The 16,711-nt window shown below is 39.9% G+C and overlaps 2 protein-coding genes and 1 non-coding gene across 5 annotated transcripts in view; 2 read left to right on the top strand and 1 right to left on the bottom strand.

Annotated features, from left to right (window-relative positions):
- Nucleotides 1-844: 844 nt before the first annotated feature.
- Nucleotides 845-948, bottom strand: LOC120231616. Its single transcript, XR_005528363.1, has one exon. It is a non-coding gene; the product is annotated as a U6 spliceosomal RNA (small nuclear RNA).
- A 1,526-nt stretch (nt 949-2,474) lies between these two features.
- The window catches only part of NPHP1 (nephrocystin 1), a 60,720-nt gene continuing 46,483 nt past the window's right edge, over nt 2,475-16,711 (top strand). For both annotated transcript variants that reach the window (XM_039231752.1, XM_039231751.1), the window contains exons 1-4: nt 2,475-2,556; nt 5,638-5,711; nt 10,753-10,813; nt 11,874-11,998. In XM_039231752.1, coding sequence (XP_039087683.1) covers nt 2,488-2,556; nt 5,638-5,711; nt 10,753-10,813; nt 11,874-11,998 — 329 coding nt within the window. In that variant the 5' untranslated portion in view covers nt 2,475-2,487. The remainder of the gene's footprint in view (nt 2,557-5,637; nt 5,712-10,752; nt 10,814-11,873; nt 11,999-16,711) is intronic.
- LOC120231588 (zinc finger protein 131-like) lies at nt 13,351-15,417 on the top strand. 2 transcript variants are annotated; one of them, XM_039231753.1, is made up of 2 exons: nt 13,351-14,252; nt 14,355-15,417. In XM_039231753.1, the coding sequence occupies exons 1-2, from the start codon at nt 13,521-13,523 to the stop codon at nt 15,390-15,392; spliced, it is 1,770 nt and encodes a 589-aa protein (XP_039087684.1). In that variant the 5' UTR covers nt 13,351-13,520; the 3' UTR covers nt 15,393-15,417. The 2 variants fall into 2 exon arrangements, with proteins under 2 accessions (XP_039087684.1, XP_039087685.1); XM_039231754.1 differs by having other exon boundaries at nt 14,170-14,259.

Genomic DNA, 16,711 nt, shown 5'->3' with positions numbered 1-16,711 from the left:
TTTTTAAATTTTTTAAACTGTTTTTTATTTCTGAGAGAGAGACAGCGTGAGCAGGGGAGGGTCAGAGAGAGAGGGAGATAACAGACTCTGAAACAGGCTCCAGGCTCTGAGCTGCCTGTCAGCACGGAGCCCGAACCCACGAACCACGAGATCATGACCTGAGCTGAGGTCAGCCACTTAACCGACTGAGCCACCCAGGCGCCCTGAGAATATCCATTTCTAACAAGCTCCTAGATGATGGTGATGATGCCGACCCAGAACTCAAAGGAATAAATGGTTATAACTCTGAATATGGTAAAAAATGTGTAAAGTTAAAGTCATTTTTCCACTTGAGATGAACAAGAGTAATAGGCTTTTTTGCATCTTCCTCATTGCTCACATATGCATACACGTAAGGGGTTTATTTGTTTATTTTTACAAACACAGAATTATACCATATTCATGACTGTAACTTTTCCATTTAAAATAAGGAAATCCTCATAGATCAGATATACATTTTCTAATTTATACATACGTATTTAAGGCTTTCATAAATGATACATTTTGCTTACTTCTTACAATAGCACTCCTTTCTCATTTGTTATTACAAACCTGTTTTCGTTTTTGCTTTAATATAGAACGCTTCAGGGGGTGCCTGAGTAGCTCAGTCAGTTAAACGTCCAACTTCAGCTTGGGTCATGATCTCGCAGTTCATGGGTTTGAGCCCCACGTCCATCTCTGTGCTGACAGCTCAGATCCTTGAGCCTGCTTTGGATTCTATGTCTCCCTCTCTCTGCCCCTCCCCTGCCTGTGCTCAGCCTCTCTCTCTCTCTCTCAAAAGTAAACAACATTTTTTAAAAATTCTTTAAATATAGAACGCTTCAGGAATTTGCATGTCATCCTTGCATAGGGGCCATACTAATCTCTTTATGGTTCCAGTTTTAGTATACGAGTTGCCCAAGCCAGCACTGTAACAAATCTTTTTAATGAAGATACTATGTTGGGCTATTTATGTTAATTTTTAAGTATCATGAGTCATAATGCAGAAGTTAACTCAACCTAAAGACATGAGCCACAAAAAAGCAGATAATACCAGATGTTGTCAAGGATATGAAGAACAGCAGCCCATAAAGGTAGAGTAAATTAGTACAACTTTGGGAAAACAGGCAGTATCTACTAAACCTGAGCATGAAACATACCCTGTGGTCCAGCACTGTATATACATGTTTGTACTACGTATATATACGTATGTAGTAGTGCTGTTTATAATAGCCCTAAACTGGAAACTACCCACATGTCCAGCAACAGTGGAATGAATGAGAATATTAAGAGCATATCACACAATAAAATACCAGAGAGCAAAAGAACTGAACAAATTACAACTACACACGATGATTACAGATGCATCCCACAAATACATGGTGAGTGAAAAAAGCCCACCAAGATGCCAATACACACTTCATGATTAAACTGTACAGTTCAAAAGAGGCAAAACAAGTTTTTGTTACAAGTTAGTATAGTGTTTACTTTTGACATCAGCAGTGGAGGTGGGTAGGGATTAGGAAGGGAAGCCTACATAGGGTGCTGGTAATGTTCTGTATCCTTATATGGGTGATGTTACGTGAGGGCGAGTTCAATGTGAAAATTCAGTGTGATGGACACTTTGTCATTTTTCTCTATGTATATTTGAAGAAAAAAAGTACACAAATAAGCAGCATAGTAGCTGGACCTATGGAATCAACTTGTTCGTTGTACTGAAGAGCATTTATCCTTTGCAAAGTGAGCTCATAGCATCATCATTCTTACTCGGGGTAGTTAGTGCAAAGTTTGGGAACTGGACTCAAAGGATTCAGTACCATCTGGGGAAAGGTTATTACAATCTCCTTGAGTGGACATGTAAAATGGAGATCATTATTTGCTCACATACCTGCTGCAGGACAGACAAAAATCACCATCCTCACAGAACTCAAGACGGACAACGTGATAACGTGCAAAACTAGAGTGAAATAAAACAGCGATACCCCAACTGGCAAAGAATTAAAAACCGTCCTTTGAAGTCAGAGTATGCGACAAAATCATGTAGACCACATAGGAAAGCTATCCTTGCAGTTAATTTAAGTGTTTAAGACGCTTAAATTTTGCCTTAAGATTTAGTTCAACAAAACTGGTACAGAGAACAAATGCCGTAACACCTACAACCTCAACAGCATTGGCGCGGTAACACTGAGGTATTGTGGGACATGTAGTTTCCGACGCCGTGGAACATTCTCCGCCACCTCCACCCCAGTCCTGTGGAACTGGCCAGCACAAGAGGACTAGCTGGGCAGTGGGCCTAACCTGAGAGCCCAGGACCTGCGGCGTGGAGGGACGGCTACCTCCACATTCTTCCTCCACCCTCCGGCCGGGTTCCAGGGCTGCGAGGCGGGCGCGCCGTGATTGCGTCAGCGTCCCGCTAGCCGCCGTGGTTTCCCTGGCGACCCGAGTGCGCCCGGAGCAGAGGCGACGGAGATGCTGGCTAGGCGGCAGCGTAATCCTCTGCAGGCCCTGCAGCGCCGCACTCAGGAACTGAAGCTACAGGTATCGTCTGGCTGTCCGGCCGCGGGCCTGGGCTCTAGCGGCGGGCGAGATCTGGGGTGCACCCTAATCCTAGGAGCCTACCCCAATCCACTTACCTTCCCGAGTTGTAGCGTTCCTTCCCCCACCCCAGCATCCTGAAGCTAAACCCCGATTCTAACCCCTCTTGCTCCTAGTCCAACTCCCGGAAGTTGAAACTCCCGAAAATCTTGACCATCGACTTAGCACCTTACCCCTCCCCCTAACATCTCGGTCTCCAACCTAATAACTCCCTTAACCAATGTCACTTCCAAATCTAGACCTACCAATAACCATTTCCAACTATCTCTGTGCCCATCGCTTTCCTCCACTCTCTATGCCTCCTTATCTTTGAGCCTTTTTCCAGTGGAAGCTGTGTTTGCTTGACATGAACTCAAAACGAAATAGATGTTAAAGAATAGTCCTAATATGTAAGGAAAATATTAGGATCCGACTTGGACCCATGTCCGAGTGAAGGACATGAACTGAAGAAGAAATACAAGGAACCCATAAACGTGAGAAAAGTTAACTTAAAAAATAATCAAGTAACTGCAAAGTAAATAAAATATCACAAACATTTTTAAAAAATCACAATAGTCAGTACTGAGGAGGGTGTGATGAAACAGGCACTGATATGCAAGGCTCTAGAGTATAAAGTACAGCATGTCTGGAAAGCAGTATGACAAGATGTAGCAAACATTCATGCTCCTAGGTGAAGTAATTACATTTCCAGGGATTTGCCATGCATAATAATAAAAAGATTGGGACACAGATTGATGTATAAAAGTATTTATCACAGTGTTACTTAGCTTGGATATCACTTAAATGATCAGTAAGAGGGGAATGGATAAATAACTTATGATGGGATGTAATCGTATGATTAAAATTTTGTTATTTTAGTGTGTTAGGGGGAATATTTGTGATAAAATGTCAAGTTAGAAAAAAAGATCAAATATATAATTGAATATACAGTGTTTCAATAAAATTATTTTATGTATAATATACACAGAAAAAAGATTAAAGGAAGGGCATGTGGATGACTCAGTCAGTTAAGAGTCGTACTCTTGATTTCGGCTCAGGCCCTGATCTCATGGTTTGTGATTTCAAGCCTCACATAGGGCTCTGAGCTGACAACACAGAGCCTGCTTGAGATTCTCTCTCCCTCTCTTTCTGCCCCTCCCCTGCTTGCACTTTCTCTCTCTCTCTCTCTCTCTCAAAACAAATAATAAACTTTAACAAAAGAAAAAAGGTTGAAGGAAACATCCCAGGATGGTAACTGTGTGTGCTAGAATGCCGATGATTTTTGTTTCTCTTCATACTTTTTGATATTTTCATAATTTTGAACACCAAATGTATATCATTTTTATAAAAAATAAAAAAGTAAGTAGTAATTAGTGGTATGTTAATTTATTTTCCAAAAATTCTTATTTTGCTTTGATAATTTTGCTCTTTTTCATTTGATCTATTACTAAATAAAATTATTTTCCAATCTTTGACGGATAAGAGATTTACTGAGTGCTCATACTTGATCCAGTTTTGGACTCTCATTTAAAAAGTACAAAAGAAGGGCGCCTGGTGGCTCATTCAGTTAAGAATCTGACTCTTGGTTTAGGCTCAGGTCATGATCTCACACTTCGTGAGATCAAGCCCTGCATGGAGCTCTGCCCTGACAGTGCGGAGCCTGCTTAGGATTCTCTCTCCCTCCCTCTCTGCCCCACCCCTGCTCTCCCTCTTTCGAATTAAATAAATAAACTTTAAAAAATAAAATCAAAATAAAAAGTACAAAAGATTTGATGGGTATAAGTGACTTTTGGATTTACAGTCTTGCGATGGAAACAAAATGCTCTTCTGGTAGAAATAAAAGTTGATGAGGCTTTGACTAAAATTGAGCTTTGGCTAGATGCTTAATATGGTTTTGTATCTGATTTTCAATTTAGTGGGACCTTGGGAGAACCAGGGAAGTTTCAGAAGTAAGGTACAAAAAATTATTACTAACACAAAGACAAAACAAAACAATTACAAAGAGTAGTGAACCTGGAGAAGACTTGGCCCAGGAATCTTCTGATAGCCTGAGTGTCTGGGAAGGGCTCTCTGACAGGGAACACCTGTCTCCACAGAGGTCACTTGAAGCAAAAGATGAACAGATTTCCAACTTGATGTCCATGGACAAGCAATCAAGAGCCCATCTGGGCCATGCCTGTTATGACGGACTCTGTCACCAGCTGTGAATTTTGTAACTGACACTCAGATGCATAATTGGAGGAGTAGACAAGAAGCTAGTGAATTCGAATTTCTCTTCTCTCATCCATTTTGTCTTCTCCACATCATCTTTTGAAGAGAACCCACAAATCGCTTCTTGGCCTTTTAGCTAAGATCAAGTGTAAAAGAGAACCCAAAAGAAATCTGTGCCTCTTTTGCGGGTACAGTTACAGTACATGGGCAAAGTTACACAAAGTGTTTAGAAAGTACCATGTCAAGGTGTAAGAATATAAGAATGAGTGTAAACAAAGCTGTGGCATGTTCATACAATACTATTGAGCAACGGAGGAATAAACTATAATACAATGTGGCAGTGTCTCAAAAACATGCTGTGTGAAAGGATGACACAAAAAAGTACATTCTTTCTGAGAACTTTCCGGGGTGATGGTAATTTTCTATGTATTGATACAGGTTAGAGTTACCTGAGCGTATGCATTTGCCTAACTCCGCAAATGTATAAGATTTGTGCATCTCACTGTATGTAAATTTTATAACAAACATTGAACTCTGGTTAGTGATACCTACAGTGCATCATTTGCAGGGCAGTGTATTGATGACTGCAACTTACTTTGAAATACATTAAAAAAAATAAGATGGATTGATGATTAGTTGGATCAAAAGGTATAGTAAAATACTAATGGTAGAACCTAGGTAGGGGTATGTGAGGATTCACTGTGAAATTCTTTCAACTTCATTATATGTTTAAAAGTGTTCAATGTGACATCTTGGGAACAAAGAATTAAAATTTTATTTCCTGTGGTCATACGGTATTTAACAATATAATCTAACAGTCTCTATTTATCGTAGGTTGATAGCTTGCTTTCTGAGAGTCAGTTGAAAGGAGCTCTAGAAGCCAGTAAAAGGCGAGATATTTACCAAAGGTAAAACCCACTAAATTATATAAGCTTTCCGGAAACCACACTTAACATTTCATTGGGCAATGTGTATAGCCTAGAAATTGTTTGAAGTGTTCTTTCTTTCCCCTTTTTATTGTACAGTTTCTAAAAAGTCGAAATAATAATAAAAGAAATTATACATGAAATTTTTCAAAATGTATTTAAAAGTATTTCTTGCAGTTATCTGTATCTCTCAGGTTGTAGATATTGGAATGGCCAGATTAAATAGAGAATTACAAATGTTAAAAAGCAGCAACTTACATTTATTCTGTACTCTATATGGACCAAGCAGTGTGGTCCACACTCTAAAACCTTTTTCTGGAGTGCCTGAGTGGCTGAGTTGGTTAAGTATCTGACTTTAGCTCAGGTCATGATCTCGTGGTCCGTGAGTTCGAGCCCCATGTCGGGCTTTGTGCTGACAGCTCGGAACCCAGAGCCTGCTTCAGATTCTGTGTCTCCCTCTTTCTCTGCCCCTCTCCCACTCCCACTCTGTCTCTCAAAAATGCATAAATGTTTAAAAAAATTTTTTTAACAATAAAACCTTTTTATTGATTAATTTTCACAATCATACCATGAGATACTCATTAATATAGGTGAGAGAATTAAGGTTCATAGTGTTTTGTTAGTATGTCTGACATTACTTTGCTATAAGACGTTAAAGTGGGCAGACAGTAAAAATGTTTGAAGACCACTGGGAAATGCAGAATTCACTCAAGTCAGAAATTCCTGAAGTCTCAGTGGAGATACAGGTTGTCAAATGGAACAATTAGATCACGGTATAACTTGGATCTAGAAAAACTAACCCAAACCTGAGTTATGGACTTAGTGTTGTGACAGCAACTATAAAAACTGCTCAGATTCAAGATAGTGACTGAGGTAGAATTATGGTAGATCCTTGGCCTACTGTAACCTCAGATCCTGGGACCCGGTCAGAAAATTCTATTAAGGAATCCCACCTTGCTTAACTCCCTTGACATGGGAAAACTGTTCTCTTGGTGGGTGTTTTTTGTTTTACTATGACTTTTTCTTTTAATCCCTGGAGAAGTTTAAAATTAAATCAAATTTGACATTACATAGACATGATGAACTAGGTCAAATTAGACTATTTATACTTTTGTATTCATTTTTAGGACATCATTAAGATAATGTGTATCTTTGGGTATCTAAAAGTGTGTATAACATTCAAAAGAACCTGAAATTCATTTTATTAGTTTAAATGACTCATTTGAATCATTTGAAAAAGTTTTACTTAATTCAGGTATTCAAAGTTCTTAAAAATGAATTTTTAAATGTTGAAGGAAATTTAACTATATTAATTAGAATTGATTGTTTAAGGAATTTAGTTCAGATTGAATTACTCAAATAATAAAGAAAAAGTGAAGGTGATTATACTTGCTTTACTAGATTTTACAATAGAATAAGATTTATAAGCTGACTTTGAAGTCCCAGGGAAGACTGGGCTTTTTTAAATTTTATTTTAATAAACTGATCATTTTTATTATTTTTTCATGTTTGTTTTTGAGAGAGAGAGAGACGGGGCATGAGTGGGAGATGGTCAGAGAGAGAGAGAGAGGGAGACCCAGAATCTGAAGCAGGCTTCAAGCTCCATGCTCCAAGCTCCAAGCTGTCAGCACAGAGACCAATGTAGGGCTCGAACTCACAGACTGCGAGATCACGACCTGAGCTGAAGTTGGATGCTTAACCAACTGAGCCACCCAGGCACCCCTGGTTTTCTTTTTTTTTTTTTAATGTTTTTTATTTATTTCTAGGAGAGAGAGAAAGAGACAGCTTGAGCAGGGGAGAGTCAGAGAGAGAAGGAGTCACAGACTGAAACAGGCTCCAGGCTCTGAGCTGGCAGTCAGCACAGAGCCGGACGCTGGGCTCAAACCCACGAACCACGAGATCATGACCTAAGCGAAAGTTGGACGCTCAACCAACTAAGCCACCCAGGCGCCCCACCTGGTTTTCTTTAACATATCTGGTGGTCCTTGGGTTATTCACTTTTATTTAAGAAATGAGGGACTAGTTTGATTATTGTAGAGAGCAGTCCAGGGTTCTTCTACTGTTGTATATATAGGTCTCTTTCCTACAGTATTATCCCCAGAGTAAGAGTGAAGTTCTTTGTGCATGGGCAGGGATTTTCAGGGCCTGGAAACTACCTGTTAGGCTGAGGAGTGTCCATGCCAGAGCAGAGTGGGCTTTAACCCTGGTGTACAGGAAACTTCTTTGACAACTGTAGTTCTCCCCAGGCCATTCATTTTATTTTTTAGAGATGAATTCTCTGGTAAAGAAGGACAGCAGAGGGAGGTATGATAAGAGAAAGGGGAAGCTAGCTAGCTGGCTCAGATTTTCTGTGAACAGACTTTTTAAAAAGTCAGACTTCTTATAAAAGGACCTTAACTAAATCTAAACTTAATCAGTATCTTTACTCTCTCCCCAAATAATATAAAGCCTTTAGATTGTCTAAAGACTGATTGCCTTTAGGGGCACCTGGGTGGCTCAGTGAGTTGTTTCTGACTTCAGCTCAGGTTATGATCTCACAGTCTCATGATTCATGAGTTTGAGCCCCGCATCAGGCTCTGCTGTCAGCAGAGAACCCTCTTCGGATCCTCTGCCTTTCTCTTTGTCCCTCTCCCTGTTACTGCCCCCCACAATAAACATTAAAAAAAAGACTGATTGCTTTTATAGCTTAGATGTTATGGATATCATTTAATTAATATGACATAACATAATATAAAGTATCATCACGTAATTAATGTATAAAGCAAATCCCAGCCACTGTGGATGTCCTCATCTGTAGAAATCATAATATATCCCTTTAGACACATCTTAATTACCCATCACTCCCGGACCCTTCCTACATGCTGACCCAAATCATGGAGTCTCTCCCTGGCAGATTTTGTTCCTCTTAGGGACCTCTTCCTCTTTATAGAAGAACATGCTTCCATCTCTTTTCCATGGAGCAGAAATTTGTTGAAATGTCTTGTTGACAGATGATCTTTCTTTCATTCTCCAACATTCAGGGTTTATTACCTATTAAAATGTTTTTATCATTTTTTTGTGGGGCTTCAGGAGGTGGTGAAGATGAACGTGTGCTTGAGTTTTTACCCTGATCCCGAAATCTTGAAATATCTGAACAGTTTGAGGATTTCAGTAATTTTATAGATAGGAGGGAGATCATTATAATAAATAATTTGTTTTATTTGCATATTATATAAAAATAGTTTTCTACTCTTAAGTGAAATTAAAAAAAAATTTTTTTAACATTTATTTATTTTTGAGAGACAGAGCACAAGTGGGGGAGGGCAGAGAGGGAGAGGGAGATACAGAATCTGAAACAGGCTCCAGGCTCTGAGTTGTGAGCACAGAGGCCGATGTGGCACTTGAACTATAAACCGTAAGATCATGACCTGAGCTGAAGTCAGATGCTTAACCAACTGAGCCACCCAGGCACCCCTTAAGTGAAATTTTTAATTCTAGGTTTCAGTTAGGATTCTTTGGGTCTGAATAACAGGACACTTGTTAAACCAAGTGGCTCAACAGTCAGTCTCATTCCACAAAAGTCTGGAAGTAAGTTCCTGCAGGGTGGATGAGTGGCGGTTGATGTCTTCGAGGCCTAGCTCTTGCTGTCATTGTGCTCTGTCAGTCCTTATCTAGTTGGTGATGGCTCCCTTCACCTTTACAGAGTCCCCAGGCATCGGCATCTAAAAACAGGAAGGGGGAGGGGCACCTGGGTGGCACAGTCGATTAAGCATCTCAACTCTTGATCTCGGCTCAGATCATGATCTCACGGTTTATGGGTTCGGCCCGCCTCTGGCTCTGCGCTTATGTTGCAGAGCCTGCTTGGGATTCTGTCTCTACTTCTCTCTGACCCTCCTCCACTTGTGTTCTCTCTCTTTCTCAAAATAAACTTAAAAAAAAAAAAAAAAAAAAAAAACCCAGAAAGGGTGAAGGATTCTTCACAGGTTGCACCAGGGAGGATAAAATAGGAGGCAGTGCCCAACATATTTCTTTCATGTTGCGTCGGCCAGTGCTGGGCCACACACCCACCCTACCCACAATAGATTCTGAGCGCTTAGGTGTCAGTGTGGGACCGACCCCACCAGCATAGAGCCTGGTGGCATGAGGGCTTTGGAGTAAGTAACTAACAGGGTCAACCACAGTTTGCAATTTTCACTTCTCGTTTCTGCCTCCTTCATGAAGGATTTTTGTCCCCTTTTTTGCTGCTTATTTCATGCCATTAGCTTCTGTAAGGAAAAAAAATTACTCAAAGAGCATAAAAAGTATTGACTCTTGTAGGTTATTGTTTGAGAAAGCATTTGAATTTTGATAACTATCACTGTTAGACATAGCCCATATTCAGTCATTTTTATCCTTCTTATTTGGGTCTAAGACTTAAGCTAAACTACCTGAGCTGTCTGTGGAATAAGTAAAACAGCGTACCCGTCTAGGTAGGCCACACTCAAAAGGAGAATGTGCTGTGGTGGGCAGAGGCCAGCTGTAGAATCCTAAACTCTGCCCTCACATGTTACTCCATCATTGACTAGCTGCAACCGCTCCTTAGAACCTCACTCCCTTCTGCTGGAGTGAGTTGGTATGAGGCTCATGTGAGGTGGTGCTTGTGAAATGCACACCATTGTACACAAACACATTTGTGTTTATAACAAATAAACTTTGTTACTATCGCCATTAGTCTTGTTTTCTTGGCTAGGTCCTCAGTTCATGGGACTTCAGAGCTGAAGAAGTAATTTGAAGTCCAGTGCTTTCCTAATTTTTGAGATAGGACACTGAAGCTCAGAGTCACGTAAGCTTTCTGAGCCCTGGCTGTCATATCTGTGTGCCTTAGAGCGTGTGAGTCTCACCCGAGCTGGTGGGTAGAAAGGCAGTTACAGGTGAATTTTGCAACATCGTTCGTGTAATAGCTAATTGCCTTGCCTGCTTAAAGATTTACGTATGATTCCATAAAATAACTGTCTAGTCTGACAATGAAAAATTCATACTTTTTCCTTTCTTTTTGAAAATTTAGGTGTATCCAATTAAAACAGGCAATAGATGAAAATAAAAATGCTCTTCAAAAGTTGAACAAAGTAAGTATTATGGTTAATGATATTACAAAACATCTGTTTTTATACAGACATTTTCAGGAAGGGGGAATTCATTAGAGTGGTTACATCCCTGGGCTTGCCTTAGAGGTGGTGAAATCTAAGTGCCGCCAGTGCTGACTTGCCCCTGGCACACTGACGCTGTGCTCTGGAGCCAAAAAGCCAGGGCTCTAAATGCTGAGGCAAGTTCAGCTCTGGTGAGCTTACCCAGCGTTGAGGACTCAGACAATCCAGGAAGAGGCTATTTTTATTTTTGCATCATGTAAGTTTTATGCTTTACAGTCTAGGGTTGTTTTAATTTTAATGACACTGTGGGGAGGGTGCATAATCTGGCCCAAGCGTAAGTGCTAAAGTGCTTGCATCACATGGCAGCTCTAGTATCGGTGACTCTGCAGAAATAGGAGGAACTAGAATTTACTCTTGGAAGTCCCTTCAGGATTTTTTCTTTCAATCTGAGCCTGAGCTTCAGCTCAGTGTCCAGGGCCAGATACTCATGGAGCATGTCAAGTGGGAGGCATCTAAAAGTCACCTCCCTACGCGTGTATCACTCTCCTTTACTGCATCTGGGCACCTCTTCTGGATTTCTCCAGTTACATAAAACTCTTGGTTTTAGGAGTCAGGCTGACCCTAAATTTAAAAGTCTAGTTATCCTGTTTCACAGGTGGGGAAACTGAGGCTCCCCAAAGTGAAGCAGTTTCCTCAGTGTCTCACTGCCACTAAACGGCAGAACTTGGGACTGGCACCTGTCTTTTTGACTCCGAAACTCACGTTCTGTTTGGTACCTCGCTCTTGCTGACCATTGAGGGTCAGATTAGCTAGCAAGAAGACAGCACAAAACCAGGTCATATCATTTTTCTTTCGGGTTACATCTCAACATAATAATCTACGTTTCTCTTAATATTATTTCTCTCAGGGAGGCCTTGTCTCATGTTGACATTTACTTTGCCTTCTAGAACTTACTAGAGTGTTTTTTTCCCTTCTAAAATAAATATAATTGGAAACTGAAATCAGTTTTTCAGTGAAATAAACTTATATTCTCTCATAGGCTGATGAACCTGCACCTGTCGGGAACTATAATCAGAAAAAAGAGGAGGAGCACAGTCTTTTGGATAAGCTTACCCACCAACTGCAGGAACTTGCTGTGTCCATAAGTAGAGAAAATATAACTGAGTATGCCACTTTCCTTACTTTCTTTCTTTCGGGTATTATATCACCAGTAGTTTTCATGTTTGACTCAGAATAAAGACCTATTAAGAGTATAGATATAAATGAATGGTGATAACAAGTATAATCATTTGACATTTATTTCTTGTGTATAGTAGAAGTGTTAGGTCCCATAAGAGAGGTAAAGAAGTAGAAGTCATAATCCTTGCCCTTTGGTAATGTATAATTTAGTTGGGGAGATAAAAGAGAGATCTGAAAAGCTAAATAAACAAATATTAGAAAATAAGGATGATGCTTTAATGTCAGGGTTGATATGTAAACAGAAATTATTTGGATAATCTATTTGCATATTTTCTTCTTTCAGAAACTTTAAAAATTAGAGGTAGGATCATATACTGTTTTTCTGCTGTAGTGGATGTTAATAACAGCTTTTGCAAAGTGGAAAGAAAATTGATGGCATAAACAAACCAACCCAATTTGTGGAAATCAAAAAGGAAAAAATAACTATTTAGACTCTTCAAGTGCTGCTCCCATACTTTTACACTATACCCTGGGGGAAATGCTGAAGGATGTAGATACAAGGATTCTAGAATTTTCACTGATTTCTAGTACTGAGAATGACAAAGTAGCTGGTGTTGGACTTAAAATTCCTACCATAAACAACTATAAAATCTGGACAAAATGTACAAAATAGCTGATGTCCTTATAACAGGGAAACAAAAGAAGGGAGTCCTATATTTACCCAGACCCTCTCCCTGGGAACGTTTTTGGGCTGTAGTGCAGGAAGGTAGATCCTAAACAGGGAATACTAGTGTCACTGAGCTTAGGAAGCAGAGATCAATTTTGGAGTTGCCAAGTCCATTGGGACTTGTAGGAAAGGAGGAGGATGTTGCAAGAGACAACTATAGAAATCTGAATGGACTCCTGGTCTCCACAGAGCATGATTCTAGAAGCATTGACAGAAAGCACCTACGAGGACACTGGGAGCTTAAAAGATTTGGGAAGTCAAACAGTCTTGGAAAAATATTGGCGTTTGTACCTAGCTAGAGTACAGACATTGGTGAATGCTTCAGGCATTTAGTAGAGATCACAGAAGGCCCATGCCCTAGGAGTAAGGAAAATAGCTTAAGACTGGGAACTGTGATTTGAAATAAAGACAAAACTGAAGTAGATTTTCTCCAAGCCTAAAGCCAGGCCTTAACAGGAGCGTGATAAGTTAGCTGTGTAACAGCACAAAATTCGACACTCTGTAAAGGAAGATGATATAATCCAAAGTCTCGAAATGTCTTGTCCACAATGTCCACTAATAAAAAAAAAAAAAATTAAAAGCAGACCTAGAGGCACGTGTGCCGGCCAGACCCAGCAGAGGCAGTGCCCGGGCAATCGTGAGGAAATGGAGGGCGAGGCGCTGTTTAGGGGTAGGGATCAGTGTGGGTCGAGTTTCGCCCGGAGAGGGGAAATCGGGGAAGAAGATCTGAGGGCCGGAGAGGAGAGAAGGAAGATCAAGAGCTAGAGCAATCCGACGGCCATGGAGGCCGAAGAGACGATGGAATGCCTTCAGGAGTTCCCGGAACATCATAAAATGATCCTGGACCGATTGAATGAACAGCGAGAACAGGATCGGTTTACTGACATCACCCTGATTGTCGACGGACACCATTTTAAGGCCCACAAAGCTGTTTTGGCTGCTTGCAGTAAGTTCTTCTACAAATTCTTTCAGGAGTTTACTCAGGAACCTTTGGTGGAGATAGAAGGTGTTAGTAAAATGGCCTTCCGTCATTTAATTGAGTTCACATATACAGCAAAATTAATGATACAAGGAGAAGAAGAAGCCAATGATGTATGGAAAGCAGCAGAGTTTCTACAAATGCTAGAAGCTATCAAAGCCCTTGAAGTCAGGAACAAAGAAAACTCGGCTCCACTAGAGGAAAATACCACAGGAAAAAGTGAAGCAAAAAAAAGAAAGATTGCAGAAACTTCAAATGTTATCACGGAGTCATTGCCATCTGCAGAGTCGGAACCTGTTGAAATTGAGGTGGAGATTGCCGAAGGCACGATCGAAGTTGAAGATGAAGGCATCGAAACATTGGAGGAGGTGGCTTCTGCCAAGCAGTCCTTAAAGTACATTCAGAGCACAGGTTCCTCTGATGATTCTGCCCTCGCACTGTTGGCAGATATTACCAGCAAGTACCGACAAGGTGATAGGAAAGGGCAGATCAAAGAAGAAGATGGTTGTGCCTCTGACCCCACAAGCAAACAGGTAGAATGTATTGAAATTGTGGAACTTCAGCTGTCACATGTGAAGGACTTGTTCCATTGTGAGAAATGTAACCGTTCATTTAAATTGTTTTACCATTTTAAGGAACACATGAAATCACACTCCACTGAGAGTTTCAAGTGTGAAATATGCAATAAAAGGTATCTTCGGGAGAGCGCATGGAAACAGCACCTCAACTGTTACCACCTCGAAGAAGGTGGAGTCAGTAAGAAGCAAAGAACTGGGAAAAAAATTCACATATGTCAATACTGTGAAAAACAGTTTGACCACTTTGGACATTTTAAAGAGCATCTTCGAAAACATACAGGTGAAAAACCTTTTGAATGTCCAAATTGTCATGAAAGATTTGCTAGAAATAGCACCTTCAAATGTCACCTGACTGCGTGCCAAACTGGAGTGGGGGCAAAAAAGGGAAGAAAGAAGCTTTATGAATGTCAGGTCTGTAACAGTGTGTTTAACAGCTGGGACCAGTTTAAAGATCATTTGGTAATACACACTGGAGATAAACCCAACCATTGTACTTTATGTGACTTGTGGTTTATGCAAGGAAATGAATTAAGGAGGCATCTCAGTGATACTCACAGTATTTCAGAGCGTCTGGTAACCGAAGAAGTTCTTTCAGTAGAAACACGTGTGCAAACTGAACCTGTTACCTCAATGACTATTATAGAACAAGTGGGGAAGGTGCATGTGTTACCATTGCTTCAAGTTCAAGTGGATTCAGCACAAGTGACTGTGGAACAGGTCCATCCAGATCTGCTCCAGGACAGCCAAGTACATGATTCACATATGAGTGAGCTTCCAGAGCAGGTCCAGGTGAGTTATCTGGAAGTGGGTCGAATTCAGACTGAAGAAGGCACTGAAGTACATGTGGAGGAGCTGCATGTTGAACGGGTAAATCAGATGCCAGTGGAAGTACAAACTGAACTTCTAGAAGCCGACTTGGAACAAGTGACCCCTGAAATCCTAAACCAGGAGGAGAGAGAGCCCACCCAAGCAGATGCTGCTGACGCTGCCAGAGAAGATCACGAAGATGCTAGTTTAGAGACCAGAACAGCGGTGGATTCCCAGGCTGAAAGGGCAGGGAATGAAAACAGAACACCTATGCCTGTTTTAGAATGAAATAACGAATATATTTTTAAATTAATGTATTGGGTGTTTGATGATGGGGCAGTGTGACTGTCCTTAAGGTAACAGACAAGTGGACCAAAGTTAAAGTCTTTCTGTTGTGCCGAACTGTTTCTATTGAAACAAACTGATTCCCCGCTCACCCCCCGTCCCCCCACCCCCCCACACACACATAATGCTAGATAGGAGGGCTCTTTCCCATAAGTGAATGGGAAGCTTTGAGAAGTATTATTTCTGGAAACTTAAATGGATTATATTCTTCTTATATAGTTGGGTACGAATGTATCTATTTTCATTGTGATGATAAGGGTTCTCCTCTCTTTCCCAGGTCATGTCGTTTCTCAGATTTTTTTTTTCCATGTTGTAAAATCAAACATAAAATCATTAGAATACAAATTTGTGTATTCTAATGCATGTTAGAACATTGAATATATAGGAAACACAAGGCTGCATGAAGAAGAGTATATTGTTACTGTGCAGTTAAATTTTGGCTTCTGGCTTTCTTTAGTTTGAACAAACTTCTTGTCTATACTGATAGTCACAAATGTCATCTCTGCAACAGAAACGGTGGTGGCAAAATTTTGAGAATGTAAAAAACAAGAACAAAAACAAACAAAACCACACCCATGTGCCTTTTCAAAACCAACTAAACTTCTATAAAACGTCTCCGGTTCTTTCAAAGTTTGTGTTGTAAGGAGCAATGTAGGTGATGCTGTAGTAGTTTGTTTTTGCTTATAATGGCAACTAGCAATTCTTTTTCTTGGTAACTTAAGTTAAGGTGACAAATTTCATTTAATGGTATCTGAAGGGCCATTTCTGATTGGAAAAATTCATTTATATCTGTGGTAAACTTTTTTTTTTTTAAATGAAAAGTTGCACTAGTATTTTACCACCAGATGAAAAAAAGGAGCATCGTTTAAAAATTAATGTATTTAAAATAAAGTACAGAGAAAAACATGTATATAATATATCAGGCTTCGTTTTGAATGAATCTTTTTCCCTGATCCTTAATGTAAAGATCTTGTGCTATAACTTTTAAAGCCATACAAATAAGAGTGCTAAACTGTGGACTTAAAAGTACTTAAAAGTAAATATTTTTAATCAGTATTACTTGGAAAATAAAATATAACAACCACAGAAAATAAATCAAAAAAAAAATAAAAATAAAAAAAATAAAAGCAGACCTAGATCTGAACTAGATAATACAATTAGCTGATAAGGACTTCTAAATAATGATTAATATCTTAAAAATAGAAGAAAATAAGGATGAAATAGAAAAAAAGCAAAGTATTTTAAGATTATTCAAATGTAGA

The sequence above is a fragment of the Hyaena hyaena genome, unplaced genomic scaffold, assembly GCF_003009895.1.
Source record: "Hyaena hyaena isolate Hyena2069 unplaced genomic scaffold, ASM300989v1 scaffold_57, whole genome shotgun sequence".
Taxonomy (NCBI): domain Eukaryota; kingdom Metazoa; phylum Chordata; class Mammalia; order Carnivora; family Hyaenidae; genus Hyaena; species Hyaena hyaena.
Note: the sequence above shows the minus strand (reverse complement) of the source record. Positions and strands in the feature narration are given on the sequence as shown.

Coding starts and splice junctions, on each gene's coding strand:
- LOC120231588 (XM_039231753.1), top strand. CDS start 13,521: ATGGAGGCCGAAGAGACGATGGAATGCCTTCAGGAGTTCCCGGAACAT. Junction 14,253..14,354: donor CTGACCCCACAAGCAAACAG/GTAGAATGTATT, acceptor TACCATTTTAAG/GAACACATGAAATCACACTC.